The sequence below is a fragment of the Bactrocera latifrons genome, unplaced genomic scaffold (assembly GCF_001853355.1).
Source record: "Bactrocera latifrons isolate USDA-ARS-PBARC rearing strain unplaced genomic scaffold, ASM185335v1 scaffold_116, whole genome shotgun sequence".
NCBI classification, from domain to species: Eukaryota; Metazoa; Arthropoda; class Insecta; order Diptera; family Tephritidae; genus Bactrocera; species Bactrocera latifrons.
This window is the reverse complement of record NW_017534586.1, coordinates 114,820-127,646: the sequence shown is the minus strand read 5'-3', so window position 1 is coordinate 127,646 and position 12,827 is coordinate 114,820. Positions and strand designations below refer to the sequence as shown.

At 35.0% G+C, this 12,827-nt stretch overlaps 4 protein-coding genes across 6 annotated transcripts in view; 1 reads left to right on the top strand and 3 right to left on the bottom strand.

The window, feature by feature from the left end:
- LOC108976943 (hippocampus abundant transcript 1 protein) overlaps positions 1–4,024 on the bottom strand; it is an 18,372-nt gene extending 14,348 nt beyond the window's left edge. The window contains exon 1 of the mRNA XM_018946403.1: positions 3,826–4,024. Coding sequence (XP_018801948.1) covers positions 3,826–3,906 — 81 coding nt within the window. The 5' untranslated portion in view covers positions 3,907–4,024. The remainder of the gene's footprint in view (positions 1–3,825) is intronic.
- Positions 4,025–4,124: 100 nt separating this feature from the next.
- LOC108976956 (ribosomal L1 domain-containing protein CG13096) lies at positions 4,125–7,077 on the bottom strand. Of its 2 annotated transcripts, XR_001993993.1 has the most exons (4): positions 6,213–7,077; positions 5,871–6,144; positions 4,284–5,805; positions 4,125–4,217 (listed from the first exon to the last, which is right to left on the bottom strand). XR_001993993.1 is itself a non-coding variant. In XM_018946416.1 (3 exons), the coding sequence occupies exons 1-3, from the start codon at positions 6,986–6,988 to the stop codon at positions 4,918–4,920; spliced, it is 1,938 nt and encodes a 645-aa protein (XP_018801961.1). In that variant the 5' UTR covers positions 6,989–7,077; the 3' UTR covers positions 4,125–4,917. The 2 variants fall into 2 exon arrangements, 1 of the variants encoding a protein (XP_018801961.1); XM_018946416.1 differs by having other exon boundaries at positions 4,125–5,805.
- A 199-nt stretch (positions 7,078–7,276) lies between these two features.
- On the top strand, positions 7,277–9,144 carry LOC108976931 (alpha-1,3/1,6-mannosyltransferase ALG2). Of its 2 annotated transcripts, XM_018946388.1 has the most exons (3): positions 7,277–7,509; positions 7,587–7,600; positions 7,743–9,144. In XM_018946388.1, exons 1-3 carry the CDS (start codon positions 7,496–7,498, stop codon positions 8,879–8,881), a joined length of 1,167 nt encoding a protein of 388 aa, XP_018801933.1. In that variant the 5' UTR covers positions 7,277–7,495; the 3' UTR covers positions 8,882–9,144. The 2 variants fall into 2 exon arrangements, with proteins under 2 accessions (XP_018801933.1, XP_018801926.1); XM_018946381.1 differs by having other exon boundaries at positions 7,279–7,509; positions 7,587–9,144.
- On the bottom strand, positions 8,962–11,860 carry LOC108976924 (ubiquitin carboxyl-terminal hydrolase 5). The gene is made up of 3 exons (XM_018946369.1): positions 11,235–11,860; positions 10,647–11,176; positions 8,962–10,576 (listed from the first exon to the last, which is right to left on the bottom strand). Exons 1-3 carry the CDS (start codon positions 11,716–11,718, stop codon positions 9,161–9,163), a joined length of 2,430 nt encoding a protein of 809 aa, XP_018801914.1. The 5' UTR covers positions 11,719–11,860; the 3' UTR covers positions 8,962–9,160.
- Between the last annotated feature and the right edge of the window lie 967 nt (positions 11,861–12,827).

Genomic DNA, 12,827 nt, shown 5'->3' with positions numbered 1-12,827 from the left:
TTCAAATAATGAAATAAAATTAACATATGCACAAATACAAAATTAGAATTATTTTATGTAAGATTTTATATTCCAAAACCTATTTGATTACTATTACTTGTTTTCAAAAAAAAATCTTCCCTTCACATATATAAAAACATTTCCATACATGAACTTGATTTCGATCGGTCGGTTTGTATGACAACTATGTATATGCTATAGTGGTTCGATCTGAATAATTTCTTCGGAGGTTGCAATAATCCTTGTCAAAATTCGTGAAAATATATTGCCAAATAAAACAATTGTTCATACAAGAACTTGATTCTGATCGTTCAGTTTGTGTGCTATGCTAGCGCCGGTTCCGAAAAATGGCCAACTTTTTGAGAAGAGTACATGTTCAAAATTTCGCTGATTATTTACATATGTATATTTTTAGAGGGTCTCCGACATTTGCCATGAGTGATAAAATAAAAATATCTTGCTCAGATTATAAAAWTATTGCCTATATTTAGGCGCAGAAACATAATTATAAATATTACATATTTCAGTACAATTTGTTATCTTTTACGCTAATCAAAGTCTAAAATTAAAACTACAAAATATTCACATTTCAAAAATTTTGCTTAAATTCCGACTGGCTCGTTTTCAAAGCTCTGGACGCATTGTACGCTCATTTGATTGCGTGCTTACCAACAACATTTAACTTTCATTCTCAATAACAACAAAACTCAGAACAACTAAAAAACGTTAYATTCGGAAGTTTCCCAAGAAGACAGTAGCTTCTATAGCCTGTATATGTATATATAATATTGTATGTATGTACATATATGCATACATACATATGTTTGCTATCAACAAGAAAGGAAAAGCTCTTTTCCTAAACACAGATGTGTAAATTTATGAGGAAAAATGGGAAATGAGCGGAAGTGAACCAAAACATAGAGAGAGAGAGAGAGAGAGAGAGAGCGCGAATAAGAGATGCAGAGAAGAGCAACAAGCTTTACGCAATCACGTGATATACCAATACGATTTCATTCACATTTGCAGCTTTTCTTATTCGCCCACAGTCTGTTCTGGGAAATCAATCTCTCAAATGATGCAATAAAAACATGGGAGAACTGAAACTTTTTATTTATGATTTCAAGTGCGTGGAATGTGCATTAGCCGTATATTTGCAGTATTTACGTACAACTACAACTATGTGCATATATGGAATAAGCTTGAAATGCARTCTTGAAGTGTATATGTATGTATGTAACTAAATATATACAAATGCGCGTATATGGGTGCATAACAGAATTTCCTACTCTTTGCAATATTTCATTGAATTGGGCTACATGTACATATTTATATTATTTTAATGTTTACTTTGTGAAACATTCGTGTAGATGCTTTACGAAAGAAAACTTTCTTTTCAAACGAATTGCAAGCAATTCGTGACATTTGTCAAATTTTTTTTTTTTTTTTTTGAAATTGAAATAGTTTTACAATTGGTTAGTAATTCGAAAATTAAATTAAATTCTCCATAATTGATGAGTAATTGTATTAATAGTCATCTTGTAACAAAATACATCTTCAAGTGAAGCCACGATAAAAGTTTTTGTTGTAGCGCTTATCCAGACCGTTTGGGTGGCAAGCAGAAAAAAGCGTAGCTCAGCGATGCCTATAATAAATGCATATGACATAATTCGACCAGCTATGCTTAGGCTATGCGCACAGTGCATCAGCGACAAATAGTATACATTTGTATGTATGTATGTGCATACAGTGTAAGTTTGCCGACCACTGCTCGAGAGTATTGAAAATTATGACGTTTTTGTTGTAACGGCTAATTCTAATTCCCGTATAAGTGGTAAGGTTCTGGTAAGTTGTCATCGRGGTCATCCAACGGTACGCCCAGGAAACGTGCTGTTTCGACAGGATCGAACCATAGGGTGAAGGGTGTTAGATGAGTAGAGTTAGCTGGACATGCAAACAAGTGGTTAGAGTCGTTCGGGGACTCGTCCTATACTGCACATATGTATATGTACATATGTATGCATTTGGTATGTCGAGGTCGATTCTGGATAAATTTGTAAAGATTAACTTCGAAATAGATTTTTTATATTTTATTCAGCTTTTTGGGAATATTTTTTTTAATCCGATATTTGGGATTAAAATTTATTTTTAATTTACAAATCCAAAAAAGTATTTCAATCAAATTGTTATTGAACTATTTACAACCCGGATTTTTGTTGTTCTTTAGACCATAAAATATTTCATTTTAACTTTTTTTTTTATAATTAACACGTTCACTTCTCTAAGTAGTTTTTGTTGCAATTTTTTTTTTCATACGCATTGGCGAACAATCAATTCGATATGTCCTCGTTCGAAAGTACAATAAATAAAACTTCGGTTTTATAGYGATACGTAGTAAAATATAACACATTTTGTTATTCTTTCTATTTTTAGAAATAAAAATGCATTTATATTTCTGAATGGGAAAATCAATGTGTATAATATCATAGGTACTAGTATGTATACACCTATATATTGCATATATTTGCAATATATGTATGTACATATGTACGTTCATTTGCACGTTCATAAACAATAAAATATCAAAAAACTTTTTCCGTTATTCATAAGCAATGTGACAATGAACAATAAAACAATTATTTTTAAATTGCTCGAAGTGATTCCAAACTTTTGGTAATCTTTGGTACATCCACACCTATGTACATACTTACGAACGATATATGTATGTACATATATGATAACCTGCCGATAATTTMTAAATTGTTATAATATGAATTTCAAGTTGAGCGTCGGATATTATTTTGGAATGGCCCAAAAATATTAGAACATGACGTGTCCAATTAGCTGTCGTCGCAGTAAATATAGTGGACTCACACGAATGATATCATATGTACATACAGTAATGTCGAAGAAATTGAGTACAAACTATTTGTGTGCAAATTGTAGTCAAYATAAAAAGAAAACAAGATGACAAATACAAACTTAGCTAATATAACAGGTGTGTTCTCTCAGAAAATTGTTGTAAAATAACGGTTTATACTGAATTACTTGCATCATTATTTAAACTAATTTGAATGTACGTTTAAGTATCTGTGCATATATGTATGTATGCACAAGGTTTGCATGTCCAAACAAATGCTCATGTATTAATGCATATATGATGGACGCAAACATATGTACATAAATAAATAAATRTCTACTTCAGTTATTCAACTGCTTTGAACCGGCTATTTTTAGTACGACAATCAAATTAAGCCTTATAAAAATGTTTTATCCTAAAGTAGCTTGCGATAATCAAGAGCCGAGGTACAAGCAATTTAAACCAGGCGAAACTACATCAAACGCTGGCTGAAATTTAGTGGATTTCTGAAAGAGAATAAACCTAGGGAAAAAAATTAATAAAATAGGCACATGGGTGGATGTGCATAAATTCGTAGTACATTTGTTTGTAGGTACGAGTCATACGAGGTTATATGCATATGTATGTACAGACAAAAAAARCATTAAATTGAGGCGACATCAGCACCGCCCAGCTCTAATACTCAAATATGTGTGCTCAAAACAATTCATGTGGGTGGAATTAGCGGATTGCTGACTGGGAGTAGTTTATTCATAGTGGCAAACGTATTATTTTAAATAATTGTAGCATATAAGTCTAATACTCCGCAAAAGCTATTTAGATAGCGATATCGTGCACTTGGTGTGAATCATCGGCAATTACCATTATCACTTATTGAAATATTATCTTGGGAACATGATTTGGAGAAAAACGTGTACAAGAAATATAACTAATTTAAAATATTGTATATATATTTATATTTTACTTACGGTAATGACTACGTCCTTAATGGCATTCCGATTACGTATCACCATGCCACCGAGTGGTTTTTTAATATAAATCTTAGGCATTTTGTCGATTTAGCCACAGATTATAGCAGTTTCAATATTTTATTTATTTGTTCGTTTCCCGAGGAAAATTATGGTACTACCCAACATGGGGGCAAGCAAGTGTTTTTATAAACTTATTTTCTTAGATGTAAAATCTTCAGCAGCTGCATCAATATTGCCGCTTTGTTCGTTTGCACTGGTTTTGGGGAAAATCCTTTCGAAACGGGTCTGCCTCTGTGACACTATTTGCACCAATTGAATTTTAATGGAATCAGATTTATGTAAACACAGTGGGCACAGATCCACATATCGCGGCGCGATCACTAGAGCCCCTAATACAAATGAAATAAGTTCGTTTTCAGCCTTTATTAGATTATAGGATTCAGCAATTTGCTAACCTATCAAATGGCCGCGGTACAATTCCTTTACGAATGCAATAAATAACACATCGCCTTGAAGTCAAAGCAAGAACTATTGTTACGTTAATTTTTTTTTTCACGCCAACGAAATTGCATGCAAATCACAGTTAATTTATGATGTTTTACATATTTTGCCTTTWCGAAAGAACTATAGACACAATTATAATCCGTTACGATAATAATTTCTACCTCAGTTGCAAATATTTATTATTTCCTTAAGTATTTGTTTAAAATGAAATCGACGAGACGGGATAAAAGAAAAACACACTCAGAACAAAAATTCATGCTGCCGTACTGTGTGTCCAATTTGACGTTTCAATAATTCTCAATGTGTCATTTGTCTCTGAACATTCATAATAGGGTGACACAGCTTATAAAATAATGATTTACTTAATAAAAAAAGTTATAGCTAGTGTTATTCAGAACCAACACCCATTTAAGATGCATAAAAATATTAATAATTAGTTGGTCGTAAAATCTACTGCATAAAGATTAAATATCGCAAGTATTTCAAGATATTTTATTCTTATAATCCAATGCATTCAATGTGTTTTTTATATAATAAAAGATTTAAATTAAAAAAACCAGACTTATGGTAAAATTACTATTGTAATTATTCATCATCTTCTTCTTCACTATCATCCTCATCCTTATCATCATCCCCCGCGCCGTCTTCATCTTCTGCATCATCTTCATCAGCATCATCTTCATCATCATCACCGTCATCGTCGTCGTCATCATCATCATCGCCATCTTCCTCTTCCCCACTATCATCTTCCTCCACATCCTCATCTTCACCACTATCATTCTCATCCTCATCTTCCTGCTCTGCTTCGCCATCATCCTCGTCTTCGTCGCCTTGCTCTTCTACCTTAGGTTCTTCATCTTTAGACTTACTTTTTTCACTTTTATCAGAAGCTATAACACTTTTCTCAGTTTTAGCCTTCTTTGCTGGCACAACAGCTTGTTTGCCATTGGCCTTATCATGCTTATTTTCTTCAGTCGTATTTGTTTCAGCGTTTACTACTGCTCGCATTTCCTTCAATTTACGTTTGCGTTCCACATCAGTTTTTGATAGTTTCAACAAGTTTCCTTCTTTTGTCATATTGAATTTAGACAAAACCTCGTTAGCTTCACGTTTCAATTTCAGCATACGCTGCTCACGTGGTCCGACAACATAAGGRATCTCCGCAGGTGGCTCTGCAACACTGAGGAATAGTGGCAATGATGACGTACCAGCGATACTTATTTTAAGATATATGCCACGGATATTGGCCAAGCCACCGGGGTAAGTATTCTTCAACTGCTCCRTTACATGCATAATATTCTCAACCAACTGATCTTCTGTGAACTTGTGAGTACCGATTGGTATTGATATGAGATCACCCTTGTCCAGTTGTTTGTAAGCAGTACGACATAACGATTTCTCAATTTCTCGTTTTAAATTCTTTTGATTATCCATACGTACTGAATGGAATGTTGTACGCGGTTTTTGGAAGACCTATTTTAAGAGTGTACATATGATATTGAACATGTAATTTATATATTTAAAATATTTATATCTACCTTTCCGCAAAAACCAGATGCGTGTCCTACTAAACGCCCATCGCATAGAAAATAATCATAGGTATTTCCAAATTTGCGCACAGTTTCAAAAGTATTGCATTCATTCCTAAGTTTATTAAATGGTATGATTGTCAGTCCTTCAATACCGGCTTCGCGGAAGATATCTTCATAATGTTGAATTGTTGGTTCATAATCAACTTTAGATCCACGTTGTAAATCAGACACAATGATAGCAACATCATCATCTTTATCAACCAACGAATGTTTTAAATTGCTTTAAGTAAAAAAATATATGTATATTAATTCCATGCATTATTTAAAATATTTATATTTAGAACTTACAGCTTTACAATACGTTTTGGAACATTAGGTATTTTAAAGCAGGAGACATTTAGGAAGTATTGAAAATCACTAAAAATGGCGGTTTTCTTTTCAGAGACTTCCTTTTCTACCTGCTTTTTCAGGCCCTTTGCTATTTTCTTCACATTATCTGCACATACAATTGCATTGAATTTTTCCTCATCAAATGGTGGTGCCTTAAATAGACGTTTTGTTGGAGCTTTTTTGGTTTTTGCCGATTTATTTTCGCGCCTCTTCTTAATTTGTTCTTTTTTGTAGGCTCGTTTGGCAGCTTTTTTCTTTTGCAAATTTGTTAAAGGGGTTGCTGGYTCAACGTTAGTTGGGTTAACTTTTTTGTTCTTTTTCTTATGAACTTTGGGCTTTTTATCCTTCGACTTCTTTTCCAACTTGGCCGCAACTAATTTTGGAACTTGAGGTGATTCTGCCGGTGCTAGTACCAAAGGACGTTTCGGAGTCTGCTCCACCTTCTTTCCAGACGTCTTGGATTTTTTCTTGTTTGGTTCGCTCGGAATCTTCTTTTCAACTTTATTTAATTTGTCTTTCTTTTCTTTTTTCAAAGGCGCCACAACTTCGATATCTTTAATAATTGCTTTTGCTAACTTTTCTTTTTTGGAYTTCACTGACTTTTCCAGTACAGTAACTGCTTTTTCTTTTTTGTTTGACTTTGAGATGCCTGCAAGTGGTGGTGCCGGTAACTTTGTTTTCCTTTTCTCGATTATATCTAAAGGTTTTGTTAAAGATTTTTGCAACTTCACCATCTTTCTTACTTATGTTTCACGTTAAATTCTGCTTCGAAATACAAAATAATGCTAGAAGTAAACACGTGCGTGCGTCTTAAACAGTTTATATAGGGTTGTTTGATGCATGAAATATGCTAAATGTTGCCATACAGAACAGATTTCAGAAAGTGTTGTAAAATGAAAAAAAGTTACGGTACGACGTACATATTTTTCATGCGTAAGGAGAAATATCAACGCATTCAAAACGGAAAACAGCTATCGACTCAACCTTATATAATTGAATAATGTGGCAGATTGAATTTCATCGCAAATTATTTCAATTACATCAATTGATGGATCATGCYTTATTCTTTAGTTTTAAACATAATTAGTTGAAATGTTACCCTGTGAAAAGTGTTTCGACACCTGAGAATTATTAAGGATGCAATAATCAGCTGTTTAATGTCTGGAAAATACACGTACTGATCAAAATTGAAATCATCAATCCATGTCAGTGCATCAAATGCAAATTTTTAGGCTAATTGAATGAAAAGTTATAAGTAAGTGTTTCCAAGTTATTTTTTTTAACATTGTTGACAATTTCCATTAATACTTTCAATTTCGATTTTCATGAAAGCAACCGCTTAAATGGTACGTATTCTCTTCCTTCACCCTGATTTGGGGATTGGCGGCGCAGAGCGACTTGTAGTCGACGCAGCGCTCGCTTTAAAATCCCGAGGTCATGAGGTTAGCTTCTTGACAAATCACCATGATCCAACGCATTGTTTTAAAGAAACTTCAGACGGAACTTTGCAAGTTGAAGTCGTTGGCGACTGGTTACCACGTAAGATATTTGGACGATTCTATGCGCTATGTGCCTACTTTCGCATGATGTACGCTGCCTTGTATGCATCGCTTGTAATGTCGCGACGTGAAAATATTGATATATTTTTTTGCGATCAAATTTCTGTTGGTGTACCTATATTGAAACTAGCTAAAAGCCGGCCTAAAATTCTTTTCTACTGTCATTTTCCCGATCAATTACTAAGCGCACGGGAGGGTTATCTTAAAAGTGTTTATCGCGCACCACTAAACTATTTTGAAGAGTTAACCATTGGTATGGCTGATGTAACATTCGTAAATTCCAAGTTTACCTTACGTGTGTTCGGTGATACATTTCACCGACTGAAGATAGTGCCCGACGTTTTATATCCAACGTTAAATACCGATTATTTTGACGCGATGAAAAACCAGATCTCAGCGATGCAAAGTAATGAATTCGGTGTACATGGTTGTGAAGGCATTCCACGCAATGCATTTGTTTTTCTGGATATTAATCGATATGAGCGTAAGAAAAATCACGCCCTAGCATTACATGCCTTCCGTTTAGTAATCGATTCCTTACCACCTACGGAAGCGAAACGYTGCCGCTTAGTAATAGCTGGTGGCTACGATGAGCGTGTTTTAGAAAATTTGGAACATTACGATGAGCTTCGACAGCTGGTGGATAAACTCGGTCTGCAAGAAAGTGTATTATTGTTGCGCTCTCCGAATGATGATGAAAAATTCATATTACTTTATAAATCAAATTGTCTTCTTTATACACCCCATAATGAGCATTTCGGAATTGTGCCACTGGAAGGCATGTACATGTCAAAACCAGTGATAGCCGTTAACAGTGGTGGGCCAACAGAGACAATTGTGCACAACTCTACGGGATTATTGTGTGAGAAGCAGCCACAACGATTTGCAGAAGCKATGTTACAAATATACAAGGACGACGGGCTGCGTGAGAGAATGGGTGTAATGGGACACAAGCGGGTACAACAAAARTTCTCATTTGGCGCTTTTAGCGACAAACTCAATAATATTGTGGAATKCATTATGAAACCAACCTGGACAAGAGGTAGTAACATACAAAAAGATGAATAAATATAAGTTGAATATATTATCCTAACTAACAACATAATGAGAAATGCCTGCTACGTTACAATGAAAACGAACCTTAAAAATTAGATCCGATTGAAATTTTATTCGTCGCGACAAACAATTGTCATTTAAACAGCATAATAAGCATTTCTTCTTGAAGTATTAAAGTTTTTTTCAGTTCTTTGCATTTAATACTAAGTGTCATACTTTTAAGAATTCAATATATGTATGGTAATAAAGGCAAGTTCATTCGAAATGCACATTAATCCAATTTCATGGTATTTACTCACATCGCTTGTATAAATATAAATAACCGAGATCCTTTGGTGGGTTTTGTGAAAGTGCTACTTTACTATCGTTATAAATTACCCATCGTCCATCTTTCTGGATGTGGCACACGTAATGCCCAACTTGAGCTGAAGTACCCATATGTGAGATAAAAGCTACGAGCTTATATTTACCCACACCATCTCGATAAGTTTTTTTATGTGTATTACTCGGMTCGTTATCAGTCTGCTCTTGTGGAATCTCATCTGTGTCCATGTCCTCAGCATGAGAAAAAATCCAATCCGTCGCCCGCTCAATATTGCCATCAGTAGCTTTTAATGCCTTAGTGGCTTGGCGTTCTTCAAAGCCCATACTCATTAGCATAGCAACGCTTTCGGGATTCGCAACAAAATCGTTTGCTTTACTGTCACCCATGCCATCGGTGGGCAAAACGAACGGTTCTGAAATGTCGGCATCACCAATATGCTCCATCAGCCAATTTGAAGCTGCTTCTAGACTAATATTTTTTGTATGGAATACAGCACGCTTGCAGGCCTCTTGTGGGAAGCCCATTTGAATTAGTTCTCCCATTAGATTTTCATCGAAAGAAAATTTCGGTTTGTCGTCCGCATCTGGTAAGGGCTGCTCATTTGGTTGCATGCCAGTGGCTCTCCAGCTGCTGAGATCTAGCTCGTCCGGCATGTCAACCGATACATCTAACTTCTTAGGCACCCAATCGGAGCCCAGTGTGAACTTTCGCAAATGCAACAGCAGGAAATCTGGCATATTTACTAGTCTAGTGGACCTTTTGGCGGTGGTGATGCAATTAGTAGCTGACGAGTGGAATTGCTCAAGCACCTCAGTTGCAAAAAAACGTTCTAAGCATGCATGTAGTGGCACTTTGTGCCGCACTATATTTTTGTCACTACTATTGTTTGCACCATCGGCAGTTTTACGTTCCAAATATTCTTTGACCTCATCTAAATTTGTGGCCTTCTCCAAAGGTATTTGCAAAGGTAAGCAGTAATCGTCTCGGTGTGTATACTTCACSTTTTTGCTGCTCATACACTCGACACGATCTTCCAAACTAATTGTAAGCCCTTCTACTGGATTAGCTTCATGCCGAGAATTGCGTTCGATTATATTGATAAGGTGTAAATAGAAATCAAAAGCATCTTGTTGTTGTTTCGTACTGAAATCAGGGTGATTTTTACCCACGACATTTTTGAACATAGCAGGTGAAATACCAGTACTTTCGGAATCCAATGAATTCTCCGAAATGCTACTGTACTTGCCGGACCATAAGCCGTTACCAAGTTTAGCCATTTGGATGTTAAAATCATTAGCGGGATCAGCTGGAAATGCGTTAAAATATTTATCCGTGCCTTCTCCCACATATCGCTTGATGAAGTCAGGTAGTGTGAATATTACCTGTTTAAAAATAGAGAATTTTCATTATAAATTATATAACTTAGAAAACATAAATATTGGAGATATTTACCTGCATCACACTATTTATGTAGCACGAATTGCCGAGATTCCGCATTCCGGTGTATCCTGGACCAGCCAGTGGTTCTAATTCACTATCGCTTTCGGTCAACAAAGACCATTCTCCAATCCGTTGATTAATTTCCAACTCTAATTCAACCATTGACTTTTCACTCTTTTTCATGGCTGCCATATTGATGCCGAAATGAGCAAGATGTTTTTCCAGGTGTGGGTCAATAACCATATCATCTTCTGGGTACGAGAACACGTCAGACTTGCCATCGACAGTTATTGTACCCAATTTAACAGCCAACGGATACCCCATTTCTCGATAATACTCCACAGCATGATCGTTACCACCGGAGCCGTCAAAGAATTTACGCCCACAAAGAATGGARCCATCGGTAAGGTTGAGCCAAAGATTATTGGTTAAATCGCATTTTTCACATTTCCAACCAGATGGCGGTATTTTCTTGCCATTATCTAGTTGTATTAAAGATTCTSCGTATTTTGACACTTGGCGTACCTCTCCATCCCATGTGCCTTAAAGAAATCAAATATTGGTTTATGTTGTTACTATTTTTTAACTAAAAAAACTWACCAGTTAGTGTTTGTTTTTCAAGCTTGGCGATAGCAGACTCTTGTGCTAACAATGCCTCTACAGCTTGAGTTACAAGCAGTGGAAATTCCTCATTAGGAAATGGAAATTTTTTATCAATATCCGGCATAACCACAATGCTATAAGCATCTTTAATATCATATGTCTTCTCGTTAGCGTCGTTATAACCACCCTCCACACCAATAGCTAGCCGGGTGATTTTACGCTCCGGCCCCCCTTCATCGGCAGCAGCGACACCTTTTTTAGGTGTCTTCACACGATGTATATGCAGGAATACCGCATTTCCAGTCTTTTCAGCATATTTTTTTACATATTGCTCGCCGAAGCTTARAAAACTACTTAAACTGACGTAAAGTCCTGTTGGAGTTTCCGGTGTATCAAATGAATAGACACATTCATCTTTATAAATTGGTGTATTATCGCATGGTACGCGAATCTTCGACAAATGCTTCTGAATCASTTCCATTACTTTTATTTTTACTGCAAACGTATTCCGAACGCTAAATGTCTTTAATTTAACTAATTTAGTGCAAATAAAATCTTAATCTTAATATTATAACAACGACACTATTTTCGCAATTATTCAGCAATTTAATATTTTTTTGACAGATAGGATGTTTTCGGGTTCTGGCAATTGAAACGTTTTAGAAACTGTTGGTACAAAACAGAATGTCCGCATAATAAGTTTTTGTTAAATTTCGTGAAAACTCAGCAATTATCTGTTAATTGAATTAAAGTTTTTATTTAATAAAATACTTATTATTTTTTTTTAATTATTGGTTATCTACTCACTTTTTTGAAAGATTGTAGGTTGTATGACCGTAACAAAAAGTATTTATATCCGGTCAAGCGATTTCCTGCTACAAGGTGGTGCAAAAGTCATTATCTCTTGGGAAGCGATTATTTTTGGCGGTAATTAATATTTTTTTGACACATGAGAAWAAAGTGCTAGCTGAATTGTGTGTTATTTTACATTTAAAATGATATTTCAATTATTTTATTGAATAAAAATGCGGGAATAGCATTGGTCGAACATGTGTTTGGGTTCTTTTTACGACCTTTTCATAACGCACTGAGGCACAAGATATATAGCGAATTTCCGGTGTTGACAGAAATTTTGGTGAGTATACTGAAGTTTTCTTTTAGAATGTGGCAGACAACTAGTCATGGCGTACCTGATAGATCTCAACAATTGCTTTAGTGTATGGGTTCAAATTGTGATTTGGTTATTTGCACTAAGCTTTCCCAAAACCTTATTACTTTTTAAATTTGTGGAGTCTTCTGAATGCCAGCGAACTTACATAATACAGTAATTTAAGGTAAGGCTCTTATTTACTAATTCTAACTAAATTACATTTTAAATTATTTTTTCTTGGAGTAAATTATTATGCCTTTATTTCACTATTCTGCTTACTGTGAATATTTAACATTATTTTTTCGCTTTGATATACATATGTATATATTATATATGCAATATATAAAATTTGTTATCCATCTTTTATTTTGACTACCGTAAATATACATTTTCTGCTCTAACTTGCAAAAATAATATATTGAACTTTGACCAATTCTTAT